Here is a 22,650-nt window from a genome sequence, read left to right as displayed (position 1 = left end):
CATAAGATCTTTGAGATGTTTCAAAATCTTTATTTTTCCAAAATATAATTTTCACATTCAAACATTTCAATAGATGCCCTTATACACCATCATCTCCTTAAACATTTATCAAAACTTTACAAAAATTCTTCTGAATTCTAGTGCTGATGCAACAATATTCTGCACAGAAATTGAACTAGGAAACTCTATTTTTAAGCAATCCATCTCCTTGCTCGGTTTTTGGGGCTTTGGGGGGGGGGGGGTTGCTGTTATGGCAACATTAAGCCTCAATTTCACATGATTTTATACCATTTCTTTCAAGATGAATGCCACTCAGTTACAATGGGAACTAACAATATTTCCTTATTGCCTGTCAAAACACACTGCTTACTGCTTCAAAACACGTGCAGAAAAATTTCCAGCTCAAGCCTTAAGGAAAGTCATTGCCTCATTATCCAATGACAGTGAACAAGAGCTGTTGCAATTAAGACATAGAATGGATGAGGTCTGTCTCCCCCCACCCAGATCTTCTACATGAAATAATAAAAATACAGTAGAGTCTCACTTATCCAACATAAACGGGCCGGCAGAACGTTGGATAAGCGAATATGTTGGATAATAAGGAGAGATTAAGAAGAAGCCTATTAAACATCAAATTAGGTTATGATTTTACAAATTAAGCACCAAAACATCATGTTTTACAACAAATTTAACAGAAAAAAGTAGTTCAATATGCAGTAATGTTATGTTGTAATTAGAGTATTTACGAATTTAGCACCAAAATATCACGATATATTGAAAACATTGACTACAAAAATGCGTTGGATAATCCAGAACGTTGGATAAGCGAGTGTTGGATAAGTGAGACTCTACTGTACGTATTGTCTTTTCTACGGGGTTGTGACAAAGGCTACATCTATACCAATGAACTAATGCAATCCAACACTACTTGAACAACTATGACTCAATGCTATGGAATCCTGGGATTTGTAGTTTGCCTGTTTCTGGAGCTACTGGGACCTGCACTTTCTGTTGCCTCACAAGCAATATGTGTTTGGAGACTGAACTAATAAATTCTCCCTGGGATGACGGAATGTGTGCTTTCTTTTGCCAATTTTCAAATTCTGTTTTATCCTACATTCTCCCACCCTCACTATCTTCTCTGAATTTTCACTGAGATATTTTAACAACATAAAATCATATAATGTAATTTAAAATATCCATATGAGCGTATTATAGAAGTGTGACCATAATTATCTAATAATCTCCCTAGATGGTATGTTCTAAACAAGGATATCTTATTTCTTTTACATCATTGTCATCCAATTTCTATAAATTAAAGGAATGATTAGTCCTTGAGATTATAGTATGCCATTGACATTTCTCTCACTCTGAAGAACTTCCCCATCTCTAACAGAATGAGAAATTTAATGAAATAAAATATGGATTAAAGAAAGACCAGATTCAGCACTCCGAGCTATGTATGCCTAACGTTTATTTAAAAATAGAATCATACAAAATTAACATCTGGATATAGCATGGGATGTCCACATCTAGCTCAAATCCTATACATCTGATTGTGTGTTCATTGATAAATTACAACCTTAGAAAAAGAATTCCCTTTTCTATGATATAGTTCCTATGACAAGAAAACTATCTGTTCTGGGGAATGGGGAGCCGCCAGGCTTATTAAGCTTACATTTCTGCTACCTGTTTCTCTGACCTTCTCTCAGTAATGAGTTATCTGCTGAATGTAAAGATTGTCCCCTCAGAGCATCATTAGCCAGCCAGCAAAAAGACTGCCTTCTAGAAAGGCATTTCTTTGAGCTTATTAGAGCTATCTTATAACAACCCATAAGGATTACGAGGGGTTTGAAATCCTTCCCTCTCTCTTTTTCTCTTTATAAATGTATCCGGGTGTTTCATTACCCAATGGCTATGATGGGAAAGGTGCAAGTTTCCAGATGTTATGAGAATGCCTTTCCCAGCAGTCTCATTCAACAATACGAAAGAATTTTAGAAGCAGCCACCCAGCAACATTTGGAGGTTTCAGTTCCTGCTCTACGGTGTCTTTTCCCAACCGCACAGTGCAAAATGTGCTAAACTGCAACTCCCATCATCCTAAAGAGTTGGCTGAAGAAAATGTATAATTATTGATTTATTTACTTTACTTTTATCCCTCCTTTCTCCTGCTATAGGGACTCAAGGCGACTAACAGCAAACATGACACGATACTATTAAAAACAGAGTGAATGCATTAAAATTTGGGTATAATTTTTTTAAATTACATCTTTAGTGCCATAGAGCATAAAAACATTAAAATGCAATTAAAACAACATTAAAAAAAACTACACAGCCCTCCATCATCCCATTCTTTCCCAGCCTAAGTCAGCCATGATATTGCACATTAAAAGAGAGACTACAATTTGAGCTATATGCATGACATCTAAAAGGCACAGATGCCCTGTTCTCTTATACATAACCGACCATCCAATTTTACTAGTAAAGCAGCTAAGTCAAGAAAAGAAATATTACTTGTGCCTTCAGCAACAGTGCTCTTGCTTTCTTCCTTACAATGGATCATGAACTAAGGTTGGCACCAAAGGCAAATAATGATACATGCTCAGCATGAAAGCAGTCTATGGGCCACGTATGATTATTATAATTTTGGGCACTATATACAATACAGCCTAACCCAATGCCCTCCACATACATTGAGCCATAGGCCTGATGATGATGATGATGATGATGATGATGATGATAATAATAATAATAATCGTGGCTATGGCTCACAAATGGGACACTGAAGGAGGAGACAGAAGGCCCGATTCTTGCAGCCCAGGAGCAAGCCATCAGGACAAATGCAATTAAGGCCAAGATCGAAAAATCAGCTGATGACCCAAAATGCAGACTGTGCAAGGAAGCTGAAGAAACCATTGATCATATCCTCAGCTGCTGTAAGAAAATCACACAGACAGACTACAAACAGAGGCATAACTATATGGCCCAAATGATTCATTGGAATTTATGTCACAAGTACCACCTCCCAGCAGTAAAGAACTGGTGGGATCACAAACCTGCAAAGGTATTGGAAAATGAACACGCAAAAATATTGTGGGACTTCCGAATCCAGACTGACAAAGTTTTGGAATACAACACACCAGACATCAAGGTTGTGGAAAAGAAAAAGGTTTGGATTATTGATGTCGCCATACCAGGTGACAGTCGGATTGATAAAAAACAACAGGAAAAACTCAGCCGCTACCAGGACCTTAAGATCAAACTGCAAAGACTCTGGCATAAACCAGTACAGGTGGTCCCGGTGGTGCTGTACTGGGTGCCGTACTAAAAGATCTCAGCCGGCATTTGGAAACAATAAACATTGACAAAATTATGATCTATCAATTGCAAAAGGCCACCTTACTGGGATCTGCACGCATCATCCGAAAATACATCACGCAGTCCTAAACACTTGGGAAGTGTTCGACTTGTGATTTTGTGATACGAAATCCAGCATATATATCTCATTTGCTGTGTCATACTATGTCTTTGTGTCAATAATAATAATAATAATAATAATAATAATAATAATAATAATACATCTTGTTTGCTGTGTCATACAATAATAATAATAATAAATGTATATACCCATCTCCTCTAGAGGACTCAAGGCAGTTTCCAACAAGGCAAACATTCAATTGCCAAACAGAGACCATACAACAAAGTCAAACATCATATAACCTCCACAAGGATCTCAGACAGGCCCCTACATTGGCAGTCTTCAGAAAGAACTTGAAGACCTGGCTGTTCCAATGTGCCTTCCCAGATTAATAGGAAATCTCCAATACCGAGTCCCATAAGCACTTTATTAGAACTAAGATCGCATATCGCACTCTGCACTTGCCCTATAAGCCTTATATATCACCTGTCACATCAGCACTTTTAATCTTGTACCCATTACTCTGGCCCGGCCCAGTTCTATTGTGTTTTAGCGTATTGTTATTGCTTGTGGTTTATACTGTTTTAATTGTTTTTAATTTGCCTTTGTTTTGTATTGTTATATTGTGTGTTGAGGCCTTGGCCTTTGTAAGCCGCATCGAGTCCTTCGGGAGATGCTAGCGGGGTACAAATAAAGTTTAATAATAATAAATAATAATAATAACAAAAATCATACATTCCATCTAAAATCAACCACAAAAATTAAAATCCAATTTCAGTCTGCTATATTAGACGGACTTAAAATACCAATGGCCAGAGTTTCAGAATAGACATGGACATCTATGAAGGGCTATGCAAAGGTTAATGTGACAGGATATAACAGGGCTGGGGAAGTGGGTAAAGTACAGAGCAGGGTCCTAGATGACAACCGGGGGGGGGGGGACTAATCATGTTCGAAAACCTGCAGGAACCACCAGGTTTTCAGGTCCCTCCAGAAGGTGGACAGTACAGGGGCTTGCCTGATCTCTCCGGGGATGGCGTTCCAGAGTTGGGGGCCATCACCAAGAAGGCCCTCTCCCTCGTCCCCACCAACCACGCTTGTGATGGTGGCAGAAGCGAGAGGAGAGCCTCCCTGGCAGTTCTTAGAGCCCTCACTGCTTCATAAGTGGAGATGCGATCACAAAGCTAGACAGGGCCCGAACCATATAGGGACTGGCAGCTTACTGGCAGCCAGTGGGGCTGCTTTAGTAGGGGCATCTCAAGGACAGCCCCAAGTAGAGAGTGTTGCAATAATCCAGTCTGGATGTAACCAAGGCATGGACCACTGTGGCCTTGGCTTCCTTGACCATGCTAGTTGAACCTAATGGGGATTGTAGTCCAAAAATATCTAGAGGGTGCTGAGTTGGAAGAACAGGACAATTTATTGCTTCTGGTAGCATTATGAAATGTAATATAGTACAAATTAGGATTCTACTGTGCTTTCTACTAAAAATATATCCCCCAATTATTTTCCACTGTTAAGATCAAGCAAGGGAAACATTTTGTGAAACACTAAAAAGAGTTTACTGCTGTGGGGAAAAAATATGTACTTTCCTTCCTTGCTTTTTTCCTCTGGCTATTACAGACCACTCTGAGAATTAGGTAATAGCCACCACTTAATTGTAATTATCTCAATCTCTGTCCTATGTTGACCCCACCATAGGATATTTCTGGATGGCACTCATAAAGCATTTGGATTAATAAATGCAGTATTGAATCACAGGAACAATCATGACTTCACTATACAATCCAGGCACTGGGGTGTTGTTGGATTTTTAGAAGTATCTCTAACTGAGATATAAAGGCTGAGAAAGCCATGCCAATTAGAACAGGCAATTTTGGACTAAATTGTGCAATTGGGTTTCAGTTAAAAGCTACTTGGAGGAACCTATTTGAATAAGATGTCAATCTAAAGTCTATGCAGTATTATATTCTGACATTACCAGAACACCAAGGTGCCTCAATTTCCAGTTTGGGGGCATTCCTGTGCTACTCAAAGTGGTGGTCCAGAGACTGCAGAAAGTTTCCACAAAACAAAGAAAGAGGTATAACAGAATATTTATACAAATATGTATAAAGATGGTGTTTGGGAAAACAAAATCCCAGCTTGTCTAATGTACCTGGTTAGCTTAAGAAGCATTGGTATATTACATATCTAGCTTTTGTCATGGTTCAACTGCACAATTTGTGACTTACAAAGCATACAGTTCAGCATCTTGACAACAGTAATATTTTGATGCCTGCTTGGAATTGCAAAAAGAGAAGGGAAAACTAACTCAGCCCATGGTTCACAGTCTGTATTCAGTTTAATTAGTTAGAAATTGTACAGACCTTCAGACATGTCCTTTTTGCAAAAAAAGGTTGGAGTAAATCATGCAACTATATTATCTCCCTATGAATATTTCCAGGTTCATGTGCTCAGATTCACCAGAGCCAAACTGCTCAAAAACATGCCATCTTCAGCCTGCCAAGGATGACAGGGTGTGAAAAAACTGGCAAGCTTTCCAAATGCCTTTAAATGCCTTTAAAGGTACTGTGAATTTTTTTAAAAGGTAAGAAATGAGAATGAACAATGAGCTCGCTGGGAATTATTCCAGAATGTGGGCCTTACAGAACCTTTCCATGGACCTTGCAAAAAATAGTATCTCCAGCTGCCTACTGAGAGACTATGAATCCTATGCTTATATAAACATTTATTTTATCTGTAGAAACAATTCTTCCATGAAACAAACAACCATGATTGAAATATCCTGTCATTTCAAAAGACACTGTTCTCACACAACAAGCCTTCTATTCATTTCTCATATTTAGAAGGTACATCAGTACCACTCTATTCTGTTTTGGTCAGACCATACCTGGAATACTGTATCTAGTTCTGGGTACCACAAGTCAAGAAAGATTCTGATAAGCTGAGATGTGTCCACAGAAGGACAACAAAATAATTTAAAATATGTGGAAACCATGCCCTGTGGCTAGGATTCAAACAACTGGAAAAGAGATTCTGTCTAAACATTAGGAAGAACTTTTGTACAGTAAAAGCTGTTCCGCATGGTAGAATATGTTGCTTCAGAGTGTGGTGGACTTACCACCACCATTTAATTTATTGGGTATCAGCTTCATAGGGAGAAAGTGGTCCATCCTGCCTGCACTTAAGGACATTTAACTAAGTAGGTGATGTAGAATATTGGACATCACACACAGATTAGATACTAAGCATTGTCCTTATTTCCATGTCATTGTTACTAAAGACTTAAGTTCAAGATCTTTTCCCTAAAAATCTATTCCATGTACCAAGACTGTTGGTAGGATAAACTGGAAGAAATCTTGAACTTGGCTTTAATGAAGTCAAGCAAATAGCCAAGGCCATTTCTGAGAATACGGCTGGAAAATAAATAAACGAAAACACCTTATTTTCCCCTTTGTTTCAAAATTTATGGACCAAGTAACTTACAACTTTTGGGTTTCAGGCCACAGTGTGTTCTGTAAGAGATGATCTTCTGTGGGAGGTTCTGGAAGAAATTGGTTTAGAACTGAGTTAGTTTTCTTGAGCCAGTGTGATGTTAATGGTTTGGGTGTTGGACTAGGGCCCATTCTATACTGCCATATAAAATCCAGATTATATGATTTGGACTGGATTATATGGCAGCGAAGACTCATATAATCCAGTTCAAAGTAGATGATGTGGATTATCTGCTTTAAATATGGCAATGTAGAAGGAGCCTCAGAGGAAGGTAAAACCAAGATCCCTCTGAACAAATCCTGCCAAGAAAACCCCATGATAGATTAGCCTTACGGTGAGCAGAAGTCAGAAATAACCAACAGCACACAACAGCAATAACAAATTATTGTTTTCTTACAACAGATCTCCCTCCTTTATCTATCTTCTCAAGCAAAAGTCCCATACATTCCATTCTACATTTCGATGTGCTGCATACCTGCCAGACTACATGGTTGAAAGTAATTCTCACGATACTGACTTGAAGCATTACTAAGTTGTTCTTCATCTTCAGTTGCTTGAATTGCTGCATCTTCAGCTATAAAAGATCACATTGTTTTTAAATCAGTAATTAAACAATACACAAAAGACAGAATTGCTAAGAAATACTAAGGAGGAAGGAACAACTATAATTTACAGGTCATTACAAATGGAAATTGGCTCATTATCTAATTAGGTTTTGATAGCAAGATTAAGGCCCTTTCTACACTGCCATATAATCCAGATTATTATAAGTACTCAACAACATTCCAAATCAAACTCTATTAATTATTGTATGCCTAAACAGCATATATCTATAACACAACTCAGAAGGAGGAGAATAGATGTGTTTGGATATCAAAAGAAAACACTTTATTAGTGAACACAAACAAGCCTCAGGAATCTTCCACTACATTGTTTAATAATCCTAGTTTAGCCATACAACTGTAGACTATGTGGTTAATCTTAACTATGGTTTGTTAAGATATGAAGATATGAAGGATACCTTCATAACCTATAATCTGAAGTTGGCTTGTCTGAAACAAACTATGGTTAAAATTCAGACATGACCGTTACCATTCACATTGCCAACCTGCTTTCAGTGGTGGCACTTCCCTTTCTCTGCTGTTTAAGGTTTTGTGGCAACTGCTGGGCAAGGAAATGGCAGAGGTCATTGCCTGCTGCCTGTAGTGATGATAGTTGGAGCAATGGGGAGATTGGAAAAGATAGCAGGGGAAGAAGGGAATAATTTCTCTTTTCCTTTCTCGCCTCTCTCATGTTGCACTATGACTATGATCAATACAGACACCAAGTGATGACCACCGCCACTTTTGTGAAGTCACCACAAAACCCAGAAAGACAGAGACAAGATAAAGGAGATGGTCCAGTGGCACCACTGGTCATCATCCAGCTGCTGGAATGACTCAGGCACGCAGTATGGACAGCTGGCTTGGGGATTGGATGTGCAGACTATGGCAATGTTGATCTGGAGTACTCCACTTCAGAATAACATCCCCATTTGTCAATGTATATGGTCCCTCAAACAATTAAGCTTTTGGTCAGTTAACACTAAAGAAGCATCTTACCTTGAAACACAGCCTTATTGGACAGACCCAAGGCTGGTACAGTAGCCCCTTCTGGAAGATTGATCATTTGCTAAAAAGCAACATAGGTGCACATAAAATAAATAACACATAAGTATCTGGAGTTCTATTCTCACTTATAAATAAAAAAAATTCAGAAGCTTTAAACAAGGAGCCTTGTCATGGCTTTCATCTTGAACAATCATCTATCATCTAATCTAATCTAAATCTAAATCTAATCTAAATCCATAATAAAAGCGAAAACCCTTATGTGTGTATGTGGCACGGATGTCTGCTCACACAGACAGTCTCTGGCCTCCACAAACAGGCTACAGTTCCCAGGGTTAAGAATCCAGCAAGTCACCCCTTTGCACTGACATTGCGGTTACAGCGAGCTCCATGAACATGCAGCCCAGCCCCTGCCAATGTCTTTCCCAAACACTACAGCCCACCACCCAAGGAATGCTTTCATTTGGGGACCATTTCATCCTAGATTTTGCTTTTTCTTCCACCACAGGCAGGCATCCCAGGGTTCTCCACTACTGTGGAATTTGCATGGCCCCGCCCACTGCCCTTTCCTTTCCAATCTCTCTGCAGAACAAACAGAGCAGAACTGAGCTGCAACTAAACTTACTGGAGGAGTTTAGGGATTCACTCCACATGGTGGAAGTTGTAGTTCACCCTGCCTCAAGTCAGAGCACTGTCACTCCTACTGGGGAATATAGAGGAGTTGTAGTTTACCTACACCCAGAACGCTATGAACCCAAACAATGATGGCTCTCAGCCAAACTTGCCATGCAGACCCGATATGCCCAGATTTGACTATTGGTGGGTTTTGAGGGGAACTGGACTGGAAGTTGAGTAGTAGGTACTGGGATTTATAGTTCACCTGCAATGAATGAGAATCACACTTGGCACACAGAGCCCCCATAATCAATATAACATATTGGAAAAGTTGGGGGGAAAGGGAGTTATAGTTCACCTGTAGCCATTTAAACACTGACCCCCACCGACAATGCACTAGGACCACACTTCACACAGAAAAGCCTCATGACCTACTGAACATACTGCAGGTATTTGTGGGAAGGTGCCTTCATTTTGGGAGTTGTAGTTCACCTCCATCCAAAGATCACTGAACCCAGCCAATGACGAATCTAGACCAAACTTAGTACACAGACTGAATATTGCCTGCTGTGGATACTGATAGATATTTCCGGGCAATTGCCCCGGGAATCTGGAAGTTGCAGTAGTTCACCGCCATCCAGAGAGTACTGCAGCACATCTGGTACACACGCCCAAAATGGCCAACTTATAATACTGGCAGTGTTTGGGAAGGATTCACCCATGATTCTGGGAATTGTAGTTCACCCACTCCAAACAGAATACATAACATTAAAAGACAAATAATACCATTCTCAAATGACCCGGGCACCACCGGGTCCCCAAGCTAGTGAGCTATAAAACTGAAACTTGCTATCTCTTGCTAGTTCAAACGAATACATATCTGTGATGGGATTAACAACGAAGAAGGCTGGGATGTTTTATCTAGGATGGTAATCCTAGCCTTATATACCTGGGAATATCAGCAGCTTCCTGCCTTCACCAAGTTAGCTCAAAATTGTTGTTATAAAGACATTATTAGAAAAATTCAATCTCAATATTCTGTCTCAAAACTACACATTTGAGATAGCATACTAGCTTTGATACTCTTGTATGTCAGAGAGTTCTATACTACAAAGTCACATATGTGTCTCAAAGAAGCAAGTTGTTCATTTCTGGCAGTAGGTTCTGCTGGACCAATCAATTATCTGACTCAGAGTGGCACTTTTATGTGTTCAGCATACTGCTGTCTCATATAGGACTCTAAATTTATAGTCCAGACAGTATATTTTTTAATTTTGTCTCTGAAAAGAAGGAAATACATACTTACACCAGAACACAGTTTCTCCAGAGATACACCAGAAAGGCTGCTGAAGTTTTCAATGAAATTTTTGGGTGCAGTAAAAACACGAAGAACCTTCTCATCTGCTCCAGACACAAATTGAAATCGTCCAATCATTGCTAGGCACTGCATGTCATACCCGTGGACTTGGGGCCTTGCCATTTCATGCCACGATATCTAAAAAAATAACAATTTATATTTATACTAGCTGTGCCCAGCCACGCGTTGCTGTGGCATTGTCTGGTGGTGTTGGTGAGAAATTGTTGAGGTAGTGGTGGTATTGAATGTCTGTTGTATGGTTGTCTTTATGTTTAGTATGCACACTGAAGTGGATTATATGGCATTGTGGAGTCAAGATAATCCAGTTCAAAGCAGATAATATAAGATTCTAAATGGGTTATATAGCTGTGTGGAAGGGCCTTGAGTCTACACTGCCATATAATCCAGTTAAAATCTGATAATCTGTGGAAGAGGCCTAAGTGAAGCCTAACTCTGCCTGTCCCCTGGGCTGAGTAGGTTGCTAGGAGACCAAGTGGGCGGAGCTTAGCCTTCTAACCTGCAGCAATTGGATAAAAACTATTATTCCTCTCCCTGTAATTAGGACTTTATTTTTCTTTTCTTTTTGTTGTATCAACCTAGAGCCGTGAATGATGGGTTGTGTTGTCAAATTTCGAGGTTGGGGGGCCTGTAGTTTTGTTGTTTTGTCCGCTGCCCTGATGCCATCACTCTTTTATATATATAGATATATTCCTATCTTGCAGTCTGCTGCACTGTCAAGAAAAAAGGGCCCTTCATGGAAAATGAACAGGCATTTCAACAAAAAGTCCAATATCCTAACCCATTCCAAGCTCATTTCCATACAACATGCCATTCTCTTTAGAGATGTTTCTTTTTAAATATCTTTATTCAGGAATGAAAATAGGAAACAGGATAGAATCCCAAATGCTACATAAACAACAACAGAATAAAATCTAAAGGGAAGTCTACAAATAACAAATCATTGTTTTTAATAAACTACTACTTTTAGTACAATAACTATTTTTTACACTTCTATGATATTGTGATACTATCAAAATACCAAATTATAGATCACAGCACTGTACAAAAAAGTACAGAGAACCTGAGCTACATCTCTGTAAATATTTCACATATTATATTGGATAATGTATCTTCCTATGTAAAATTCAACTTTTTAAATAAATAAATAAATAAAAACAGAAACCCACCTCTCCTTTGTTCCCTTTTTTCCATGGAGCAAAGATTCTTGTTGTTTGGTCCAAACCAACAGAAATTATAAATTCTCCTTCTGGATCCCACTTCACATCTTGCACACCACTGAAATGTCCTGAAATCACCACTTGTGGGATCCACTCTCCCTTTTAAATCAAGAGCATTAATGTTAGAGGCCGTGGTTGAGCCAAAAAGGCATCTCTTTAGAAATAGGGATTTATTTATTTATTTTGTGTCAGGAGCAACCGGAGTTGCTTCTGGAGTGAGAGAATTGGCCGTCTGCAAGGGCGTTGCCCAGCGGACGCCCGGATGTTTTTGATGTTTTACCATCCTTGTGGGAGGCTTCTCTCATGTCCCCGCATGGAACTGGAGCTGATAGAGGGAGCTCCCCGGGTGGGATTCGAACCTGGCAGCTTTCAGGTCAGCAACCCAACCTTCAAGTTACGAGGCTTTTATCCCCTAGGCCACCGGAGGCTCCTAGAAATAGGGATCACACCAATGCAAAACAGATCACAGATAGATCAAGGCTGGGCAACATCAAAGGATTTGAGGGTCAGATTTGCCTTCAGGAACCCAAGGAAGTCCATTCAAAAATGTGATTTCCTGCACATGAATTTGAAATACGTTTTAAAAATTCCAGTTTTGCGGTGAAGCAAAACAGTCCACTTTCATACATACAAACATAACACACACTGTCTTATACAATAACTCTGAATAAAGGCAACTTCACACATTAATAAGTTGGCTATCTATACTACTTGAGAGGCAAACCCTGGTCACATAAGTTTATTTCATCTTGTTCACAACTAACTATGACACAAATTAAAGTGGGTGTACTGAATGAATTTCCAAATCTGTTTCGAATGATCAAAAAGAAATAATTTCCCATACTAAGATATTTAGTGCACATTATCCCAATTAGTAGTAGATATAAATTGGCTTGCCTTGTTTTCTGTTTTCTGTTTCCAAAGATGCAGGGCTCCATGGAACGCAAGAGCAAGAATCATGGAGCCATCTGGGCTGAAGTGACAGTCAAAAAACCCAAGTGTATTTCCACCCACTTCTCCCACTCGGACCTTTTTGGAAAATTAGATACAAAATATATGAGTCCATCACCACCTTTCTTTACACTGATTCAAACCTTAGCAGAAAACCAATTCTCATCTATGAATTACATTCATAATAAAAACAAAAAATAGTCTTTTTGGAGAAACATGAAATGATTGATTCTGTCTCACTTTAAGACACATGTTGACATATTACAAACACAGAAAAAGAAACTAGAAATTATTAAAACACCATTATGTTTTTTTCAAGGAGTGGGAAAAAGTCTATTCCAACACTGTATCTGAATATTTAAAATTACGTCACAGGATTGCTTGCCAAGCTAACAGGCAGCTTGCAATACAGTTATAACAGAGAGTCTTTCTCGAAACAATGCCTAATCAACTTAATGTAATACCTCATCAGAAGGGCCCAACACAGATGGAACACTGCCTGCATCCAAAACCCGCTCTGCAAATTAGAACCCAGCCTTAGAAATCAATTTGTCCTGCTTCCATATTCAGTTTTAGCCCCCAATTGTGTTGTTGTTGCATGTACAGTGACACAGGTTATGGATAACACAAGCTATTTCCCTTGGAAACATTATTGATCATTTTGAACCATAATTACAATCTCTCTAGTCCCTGACACAGCCATAGATTACATGGCAATATGCTTGAAAGCCACAACAAATGGCAAAAAGGGATACATAGGAGTCAATCACTCTGGAGGACCCAGGGGTATGGATTCACAAAACTGGGCCCCAATATGCAAGTGATGCTTTGTAGCAAACATATACTGTACTCCCAGTCCATGTTGTAGTGTAGTAATAACCTTGAATCTCAGTGGCTTTTTTTAAAGATTTCAGGAGTGCATGGAGTACTACAGAAGTACTTGGCTAAACAGGGAACTCAACATAAAGGAGCAGCTTAACAGGCATTTAATAAAAGTCAAATACAAATATGACAAAAATGCATGTAAAAAAAGAGGAAATGAAAAAATAAGAATAAATCCAGTAAATCGGATTGACATTAAAGGGTCTCAATCTATCTCCTGCCTCCTCTGTCTTGTGTCTGTGCACCTTCAAGTTGCCTGTCAACTTATCTCATCTCCATGTATTTCACTGAGCTTTCTTAGGCAAAAAACATTCATGAGGTCAGTTCCTGAGGCTCCTCTTTCTGTTCTTGAGATCCTTTCCTTTCTTCCTTTCAAGGGAGACTGGATTTGAGCAACGGGGTTAAGGAAGCATCCTTCCTTAGACCCTTTCCTTTCTTCCTTTCTTTTTTTGAGTCTGGGTCTGAAGAACAGGGTTAAGGAAGCATCCTTCCTGGGACCCTTTCCTAACTTCCTTTCCAGGGAGTCTGGATTTGAAGAACGTTTGAAGAAAGGGGTTAAGGAAGCATCCTTTCTGGGACCCTTTCCTTAGACATAGCTTGCGTAAGACATGTCACTGCATTCTTCTATTCTGATCGGCCCAAAAGGCAGGGCTCACAAGGAAACCCTGTGCGAGCAGCATGCAGCAGCTGCTCCACGCTGTGTAGGAGAGGAGGAGCCATTATAGGCTGCCACGTGGTTCTGTAATGGACAAAAAAATGTAATGGCTGTACCTTACCGTTACGGCCACCCTGCCAAGCCGAACAAGCGGATTGGCCGAAGGGAACTGACCATTCTGAATCCATGTACAAGCCTAATGGGAAGGCCTGGGGAAAAAAGAAAATTGGGGGAAATAGGTTTTTGTCCCGTTTCCCCCCCAATTTTTCTGGGTTTTTTCCCCCAGACCTTCCCATCTCTAGATAACACTATTGAGATTTGAAGATAAGACAGTATCTTTCCTTTCTCAAGTCATAACTGATATATAAAACATCTGCAGAATTTTCCACAGAAACTTATTAGGAACAAAAAGAATGACATGCTATGCAAAATGCAGAGAACTGCATTTTAAATGGTTACATAAAGTGAACATGTGTTAATCTATTCACACAAATATTGATGTGCTTATTCAGCAACAAAGAGATTGACAATTCATTTGTACCTTGAATGTATGAGGATTCTTGTACATAGGTACACCTCAAGAATTAAAACGAGAACAGGAATTCTGACAAACATCTGATCACATGTACATAGAGTGTGAACACATCTACAACATGATGTATGAACACCCCTGCAATTCTACTGTTATTAAGGCTTGGTTGTTTGTCATTTGAAATACTGCAGAATGTTTCTCTTTGTCCTGAAGAAACAATCTGATGTGATTAAATTCTTTCTTTCCTGAATTCTCTTTGGGTTTGGACTTCGGATTCCCTCTTGGACTAGATGGGCAGAAATGCAAATGGGGAAAATAGAAAAAGCATTTCTACCTGTTCCAACCACACCCCAGATTCATCATCCGGAGCCCACAGGATCACAGTTTTGTCTGTTGAAGCAGACAGGAGCCTCATTGGCTGTTCCATTCTGCCATCTACAGTGCAAAGAAAACATTTTCTCATGTATAAGATGTTATCATGCATTTTTTATCAAATACTGAGTGTACAAAGGAAAACAAATGACTTATAAGATAAAGCTACAATTTAAAACAAACTGTACTGAGCCAAAGACAGCATAAATATCTAGTTGCAATTACAAAAGGGCTATATGGACAAAATATATTAAGTACTGGATATTGTAGCATTTGTGTTTTTATTACTTTAAAATGTGACATTTGCAAATGGATTACATCTTCCAAATTACACTAATCCAGCTCCAATTACAAAGAAGGAAAAATAGTAGCAAGGATAGTCATAATTAGGAATGGTCCACTGTATGATTCACTTGGTCTTCGGATGAGAAATCGTGACCCATTGACTGATTAATTGCAGGATGAGATCTCTCTTAAGGTGGGTTGTATTGGCAGAGCTATGACTATTTTTTGAAAGAGAAAGAAAATGAAAACAGATGCACAATGAAATCATTAACAATGGGCCCCATCTTGCTTGTTAGGGGGATGCAGGGTGCACCCACTGAAACTATTGTCAGATATTCATGTTTAAAAAACACGAGATCATAGCTTTCTATGACTTATTGCCAACATAGCACTGCTGGAGAACAATGCCCTCTCCCCTCTAATGTGAAAATTCCAATAGATGGGCCAAACCCATTAAAAATCTTTACCTCAGCACTGATATCAAATATTAGTAGACCTAACCTGAGGACATTTCACAATATTACTTCTGAATCCATCCTAACATGTTGCTTTACTAGAAGCACCCAACTACATGCACTATAAACCAAAGGTCTCCACAAACTTTTAAAACAGGGGGCCAGTTCACGGTCCCTCAGACCGTTGGAGGGCCGGACTTTAGTTTTAAAAAAACTATGAACAAATTCCTATGCACACTGCACATAACTTATTTTGAAGTAAAAAAAAAATGGGAAAAATACAGCCTTAATGTTAATAATAACAACAACAACAACAATAATAATAATAAAGAGGGTTGGAAGAGACCCCTTAAGCCATTTAGTCCAACCCCCTTCTGCCTTTTCGCACCAAAAACACAAGCAAAGCACCCCTGACAAATGGCCACCAAGCCTAATGTTAATAATGATGATGATGATGATGATGATGATGATGATGATAAAAAGAGGGTTGGAAGTGACCCCCTGGGCCATTTAGTCCAGCCCCCTTCTGCCTTTTCGCACCAAAAACACAAGCAAAGTACCCCTGACAGATGGCCACCAAGCCTCAATGTTAATAATAATAATGATAATGATGATGATGATGATGATGACAAAGAGGGTTGGAAGAGACCCCTTGGCCATTTAGTCCAGCCCCCTTCTGCCTTTTCGCACCAAATGCACAAGCAAAGTACCCCTGACAGATGGGCACCAAGCCTCAATGTTAATAATAATAATAATAATAATAATAATAATAATAATAATAATAATAATAATAATAACAACAACAACAATAATAAAGAGGGTTAGAAGAGACTCCTTGGGCCATTTATTCCAACCCCCTTCTGCCTTTGTGCACCAAAAGCACTAGCAAAACACCCCTTAATAATTAATTATTAATTAAATAATAATTAAAATACCATTATAAATACAAGCAAAGCTTTGGAAGCCGCGCCCTGAGTAAAGGAGGAGGCGGGAAAAGTGCGCACCTTTCCCTCTTCCCTCGCCCTGTGCACACCTTCCTCAGTGGCAGTGGGAAAGGTGCGCGTAGGGCCAGGGAGAAAGAAAAGGCGTGTGCATTTCCCTACTTCATGCCTCATGCACCTTCCTCAGTGAAGGAGGAGGGAGCTGCCACCGCAGGGGCCGGATAAATGGCTTTGATGTGCTGCATGTGGCCCCCGGGCTGTAGTTTTGGGGACCCCTGCTATAAACTAATAAAACAGAAATCAACCACAACTTGTTAAAATCATTTTTTAGAATAGAGTTCTCAGTATTTTCCAGTTACTGTGTAAGTGGCCAGACTAGCTGGGTGATAATGGTAACTGTAGTCTAAAACAACACCTTTTTTAATCTTTGGCTGAATTACTGCAGAATATAGAAAAAATGCAGTGTGCAATTATTGCTTATGGCAACACAGCACTGCATCCTGCCTTTCTCCCATAGGGACTCAAGTTGGCTTACAATAATGTGACAGAACACAATAAATATAAAAACATGCCAATTACAAAATAAAAACAATTACATATTAGTGTCATAAATATGTTAAAATATAGTTAAGATATAATAAAAATGCAATAAAAATACATTTAAATATCTCCCAAAAATCCCACCTACAACATCCTCTTCCAAATGCTTGATGGCAAAGAAATGTCTTAACTTGCTTGCAAAAAGCAAGTAGAAGTGGGACTATCCTGGCCTCTTGGAAGGGAGTTTCAAAGCCTGGGGGAAACCAAAAAGACCCTTTCCTTTGCTCCCACCACACTTGAGAGAGAGGTGGGATAGAGAGAAGGCCCTCCCCAGATTATTGTAGATTTCTAACAGTTTCATAGAGAGATAGATGGTCCTTCAAATAATCTAGACCTTAGCCATATATTAAATTATACTAAAGAGGGCAAAACAAAAACAGAAAGCTAGCATCCCATGCTCAGTTTGAGGTACTGGATATGTATCAAATGACATCATTGTCTCCCATATCCCAGACCCTATTCCACCTCACCAGTTGACATTCTAGTGGTTATCATTTTCAGTGGCAGGCCCATGTCTTGGGCATATCCATCTGTAACCTAAATTCTGGTTTACATAATTTCTTACCTTTGACAAATGAAGGCTGCCAATGGACAGCATAGACCCAGTTTTCATGTCCAGCTAAGACAGAATCCAGTGTGACAGCAAAGGATTTCTCTGAACCTACCACAAAGCAAAGCACAAAAAAGAATTAAAATATACAAAGCTATTATGATAAGCAGCATCATGATCCACTATGCATGAAATACAATATTAAAACCATGCTGTCAGACAGCTCCATATGAGAACACCAATTGATAATTCCCTGAAATCAACTAGATGATGATGATGATGATGATTATTATTATTATTATTATTATTATTATAATATTTATTTATACCCCCGCTATATCTCCCCAAAGGGGACTCAAAGAGCTTGACATAAAAGCAATGATATCCAGTTTAAAATATACAAATATACAAACATTAAAACAGAATTAAACACAAACAATACTAAAATTTTCAGTCAAAATCCAACAAACATTTTCAAAGTTAAAAACCATAACATCCCCTGACTAGATCTTAAACACCTTCATCTTTAAATGCCTGTTTGTATAAAAAGATTTTAGCCTTTCAGTGGCATTTGAATTTTCATTTTCAGATGTGAGCAAAAACACAACTTTGACCTACACCTCCCTTTTTGATACTAATCATGCTTTTGAATGAAAAGCATGGGCAATACAGTTATGCAGTTAATTGTGAAGAGGTATCCTGTTAAAAAATTCAGCAGTACAGAAATTTCTAAAATTTATTTTATTTATTTCGTGTCAAAAGCATTGCATAATAAATAAGTTTAAAAGTGATAAAATAAAGGAATCACAAATAGCTAAATAGTTTTGGACCAAAAGCGGGCAACAGCAATCGCATTGTCTGTAGCTTTAAACAACTCCTCCTCCGTGCATGAGGCAGGGCATTGTGGGCAATCATACATATGAGGAATTGTTTGTACAGCTCCACAGTCACACAAGGTGGAAGATTCCTCCAGGTAGTGCCATCTTGCCAGGTTGTCTTTTGATCTGCCCACTCCAATTCTCAGTCTATTTAGGGATTTCCAAGTTGCCCATTCTTGGTTTGCCCCTGGAGGCAGACCCTCATGAGGGGCCATCCAGTTGGAATTGCCTGGTTTAGCTGCCCAGAGGGACACCCTTGCTGTTGCTGGGGGGACATCAAGAGGAGTGGTGGTTCTCATGAAGCCCTTCCTTGATTTGAGTCTGGTGGGAGGAGGCTGATAGTCATGCAGTGGGTGGCTTTCACAATGTTCAACCTTTTTTCCTCACAGTTAGCAGCAACTTCCCGTCGCACGTCGGGGGGGGGGGGGCAATGCCAGCTAGCTTATAGAGTTTATATTTCTAAAATGAAATGTACACTCTTCATACATCACTGCAGTTTGCACCTCCAGTAGTCTGGTTTGAAAATAGAGATGTGGTGATTAAGGATTACTTTTGTACATTCACAGTATTTGGTGCAGATGAATCTCCCACATATTCACAAAATGGAGTGCCAAATGAAAAGGGAAAATATTTTCAGAAAGAAAGCTGTCTCCAATATTTTTCATAAGATTGAGAAGAGTATCATGTTTTTCATACTATCCTGGTGAAACAGGTTACTTTGTATAAAAGATTAAAACCCTGTTCAGGATGGTTTTCCATGTCAGAGTATGGGACAGTTGGTTGGTTGAAATAAAGCACATAGAAAAACCTTAATTGTTCCTAGTACAGTTGGGAATGTTTTTTCTTAAACATAGCAAATTTCAAAAACAAAAAGAGAAACCTTTTATTTTTAAAGTTCTAGTGAAAATAATTTTACTGAACCTTAGGAAACCCAATCACAAATGAGGAAGTACAGCCTTACCGCTATTATCTTTTACAGTGAAAATGTTCTCCTTCAACCTAATGATGTCCTCATCTTGGGTTTCCACAAATGATGATGTAACATGCATCTTCCAGATCCTTATCAGACAATCCTGAGCACAGCTTGCCAAGAAGAGATGCCCATCTTTGAAAAAAGTTTAATCAATGATGAAAAAGAAGGGAAAAATGCAAAGTCCTTGTTCAAATGAAAACAGCAATTATCATGGGCATGATAAAGCAAATGGATTCATGTTATATTGCTAAATTAGCTGCAGCACTAAAAAAATACCTGAGTTAACTTTAGGCTTTCTGGGTCTTTTCAGATGCCTCAGTAAAATTGTTCTCTAAGCTGTTCCAGGTTTAAAGACTTTCAGCATTACCTGAACTGTTATGAATAAAATGTTGGGTTACATAGGGTTGCTGTGTGTTTTCTGGGCTGTATGGTCATGCTCCAGAAGTATCCAGGAATACTTCTGGAACATGGCCATACAGCCTGGAAAACACACAACAATCCTGTGATTCCGGCCATGAAAGTATTCGACAACATATTTGGGTTACATCCATAGCCCTTCAAGTCAATGTGAATCTAAGGGACAGAAAGTCGCTGTACTGTGCTGAGTGGGAGAAGGGAGTCATCAAGGCACCTCTACAGAAAGTACATACAAAAGGCCCTCCTGAATCAGACCAAAAGCCAATTTAACCCACCATTCTATTCAAACAGTGGCGAACCAGATGCCTGAAACACAACACAGTCAAAAGACAACCTGACTTCTAGGGTTTCCTAGCAAGCGCCTCACTAAAATACTATACTGATATCTAACCCTAATGACTTTTTCTCCAGAATGTCTTTATAGAGCAGTGGTTCTCAACCTGTGGGTCCCCAGATGCTTTGGCCTTTAACCCCCAGCAATCCTAACAGCTGGTAAACTGGCTGGGATTTCTAGGAGTTGTAGGCCAAAACACCTGTATGTTACATGTGAAAAAGTATTCCTCTCCATTGATTCTGAAACATGTTTAAAAGCATTCATCCTCAACACAGATCCTTAAAGGACCTTCACTGTTTACACTCCTCACTACAGTCTTCCCCCGCTACTTCGCGGTTCGCTTATCGCGGACTCGCTGTTTCGCGGGGAACCTGGGATATATTATAAACATTATTTTAATTGTTATGTGGCTTTTCTTCCCCTTGCAAGCCCTGGGAAGCTAGTTAACCCTTCTCTACCAGCACCGGCTGGGCCCTTGCCATGTTGCTCTGGCTGCCTCTGCTTCTGCAGCCAGAGAAGAAGGAACGCTGCTCCTGCTGGATGAGTGAGCAAAAGAGGGTGGGTGAGAGAGTGAAGGCCGACGGCGGCAACAACAGGCGCCCAGGTCCGGCTTCTGCTGCCGCTCCAGCTGGGCCACGCTGGGAAACGTGGAGGACTCAGAAGTGGGGGCGAGACTGGCCTCGCCCCAAACCCTTGTAAATTGAAAACTATTCATTTTTCTATTTTCTGTCCTGACAGTATCCTGTTGCCCTGAGGATATGCATCAGAACAATCATGTGTTGTGGAACACGCATTTCTTTAACATCTATCCATTGTTTTCATGATCTACACCAGGAGTAGGAAACCTTTTTTCTGCCAAGAGCCATTCATAACATAATTCACGGGCCATACAAATTTAGAGGGAGGGGAGGGGAGGTGGGCTTGTTCATTGGGAAAGGAGTGAGACCGGGGGGGGGGCTATGCTCAACCCGCAGGAAAGGGGGCACCCAAGCAGGTCTGGCCAGGTGCCCCCCTGCTATCCTATCAATGCTATGTCTGGAGCTACAATTAAAAATGTATCTGTTCTGACTTACACACAAATTCAACAAACCTACAGAACCTGTCTTGTTTGTAACTTGGGGGCTGCCAGTACTTCAGTATCGGAATCCTGTACATCAGAATCTCAACCACAATGTAATTAAACAAGTGCCTAAGCAACATGATTCTAAAATATACCCTGAAAGTGAATGATCAATGGGGATTAGTGATTTCTTCTGAATTTCAGAAACCAAATAGGAAATTAAAGAGATTTTCAGTAGTTGTGGGTAGGGGCTCTATCACATCTTTCCCACAAGTCTCAGATTATAGAGAATAAAATAAAATATTCACATAAATAATTTATACAGAGAACATTTATATTTTTTTCAACTAAAAATCTTAATTTTCAGCACACAGTACTTGCAGCACAAGTAAAATCTGTTCTGTGTGATACTGTGTTTTAATTCTAACATTTTTTTCCAGTATAGATGTCATGCCCTTCACATTACCTAATCCTCCTATACAAAGCATTTGTACTAGAAGGCTTCATTATCTGGCTGTTTGTTAGTCTGCATATTCTATATAGCAACAAAATGTGAAACTGTGAAGAACAAAATTAATGTGGGCAAAATTCTAATGAGAAATATTTGACTATAATGTCAAAAAGTATAGAGCTCATTATCAAGTTCTTCTCTTCTTGCTTCATGCCATCCAAAATCCTGTCCCTGATAATATGCAAGTAGGATAAAAACTTGTCTTTTTCTTGAGATCTTGATCAGCCCCTCACATTAGGTTAGAAACTGTATCTTTAGTACTTACTATTAACTGTCCATTCGACCCCTCTTATCCAGTCTTCATGGCCATGAAGTACCAAAGTTTTTTGAAACTGCAATAAGCAGGATAATGAAGTAGCATGAAAATCATTACATACTGAGTTTCGCGTATCAAGAAACCCAGAATCCAAAACACTCCAAAACTGAAATGTTTTGGAAAGGGTGCATGGTCCCCTAGCCAATGATTACTGACTGTTAAATTTTTATCGGCAATACATTATTGTTCCCTACAAAAAAAAAAC

General features: G+C 39.4%; 1 protein-coding gene across 2 annotated transcripts in view; it reads right to left on the bottom strand.

The window, feature by feature from the left end:
- The window catches only part of elp2 (elongator acetyltransferase complex subunit 2), a 96,522-nt gene that overhangs the window by 36,152 nt on the left and 37,720 nt on the right, over positions 1 to 22,650 (bottom strand). For both annotated transcript variants that reach the window (XM_062980839.1, XM_062980840.1), the window contains 10 exons: positions 22,395 to 22,461; positions 19,796 to 19,939; positions 17,972 to 18,067; positions 15,088 to 15,188; positions 12,631 to 12,762; positions 11,683 to 11,832; positions 10,445 to 10,633; positions 8,518 to 8,587; positions 7,392 to 7,490; positions 6,908 to 6,965 (listed from right to left, as the gene is read on the bottom strand). In XM_062980839.1, the coding sequence (XP_062836909.1) occupies positions 6,908 to 6,965; positions 7,392 to 7,490; positions 8,518 to 8,587; positions 10,445 to 10,633; positions 11,683 to 11,832; positions 12,631 to 12,762; positions 15,088 to 15,188; positions 17,972 to 18,067; positions 19,796 to 19,939; positions 22,395 to 22,461 (1,106 nt within the window). The remainder of the gene's footprint in view (positions 1 to 6,907; positions 6,966 to 7,391; positions 7,491 to 8,517; positions 8,588 to 10,444; positions 10,634 to 11,682; positions 11,833 to 12,630; positions 12,763 to 15,087; positions 15,189 to 17,971; positions 18,068 to 19,795; positions 19,940 to 22,394; positions 22,462 to 22,650) is intronic.

The sequence above is a fragment of the Anolis carolinensis genome, chromosome 4 (genome assembly GCF_035594765.1).
Source record: "Anolis carolinensis isolate JA03-04 chromosome 4, rAnoCar3.1.pri, whole genome shotgun sequence".
NCBI classification, from domain to species: domain Eukaryota; kingdom Metazoa; phylum Chordata; class Lepidosauria; order Squamata; family Dactyloidae; genus Anolis; species Anolis carolinensis.
This window is presented reverse-complemented; position numbering and strand designations above follow the sequence as displayed.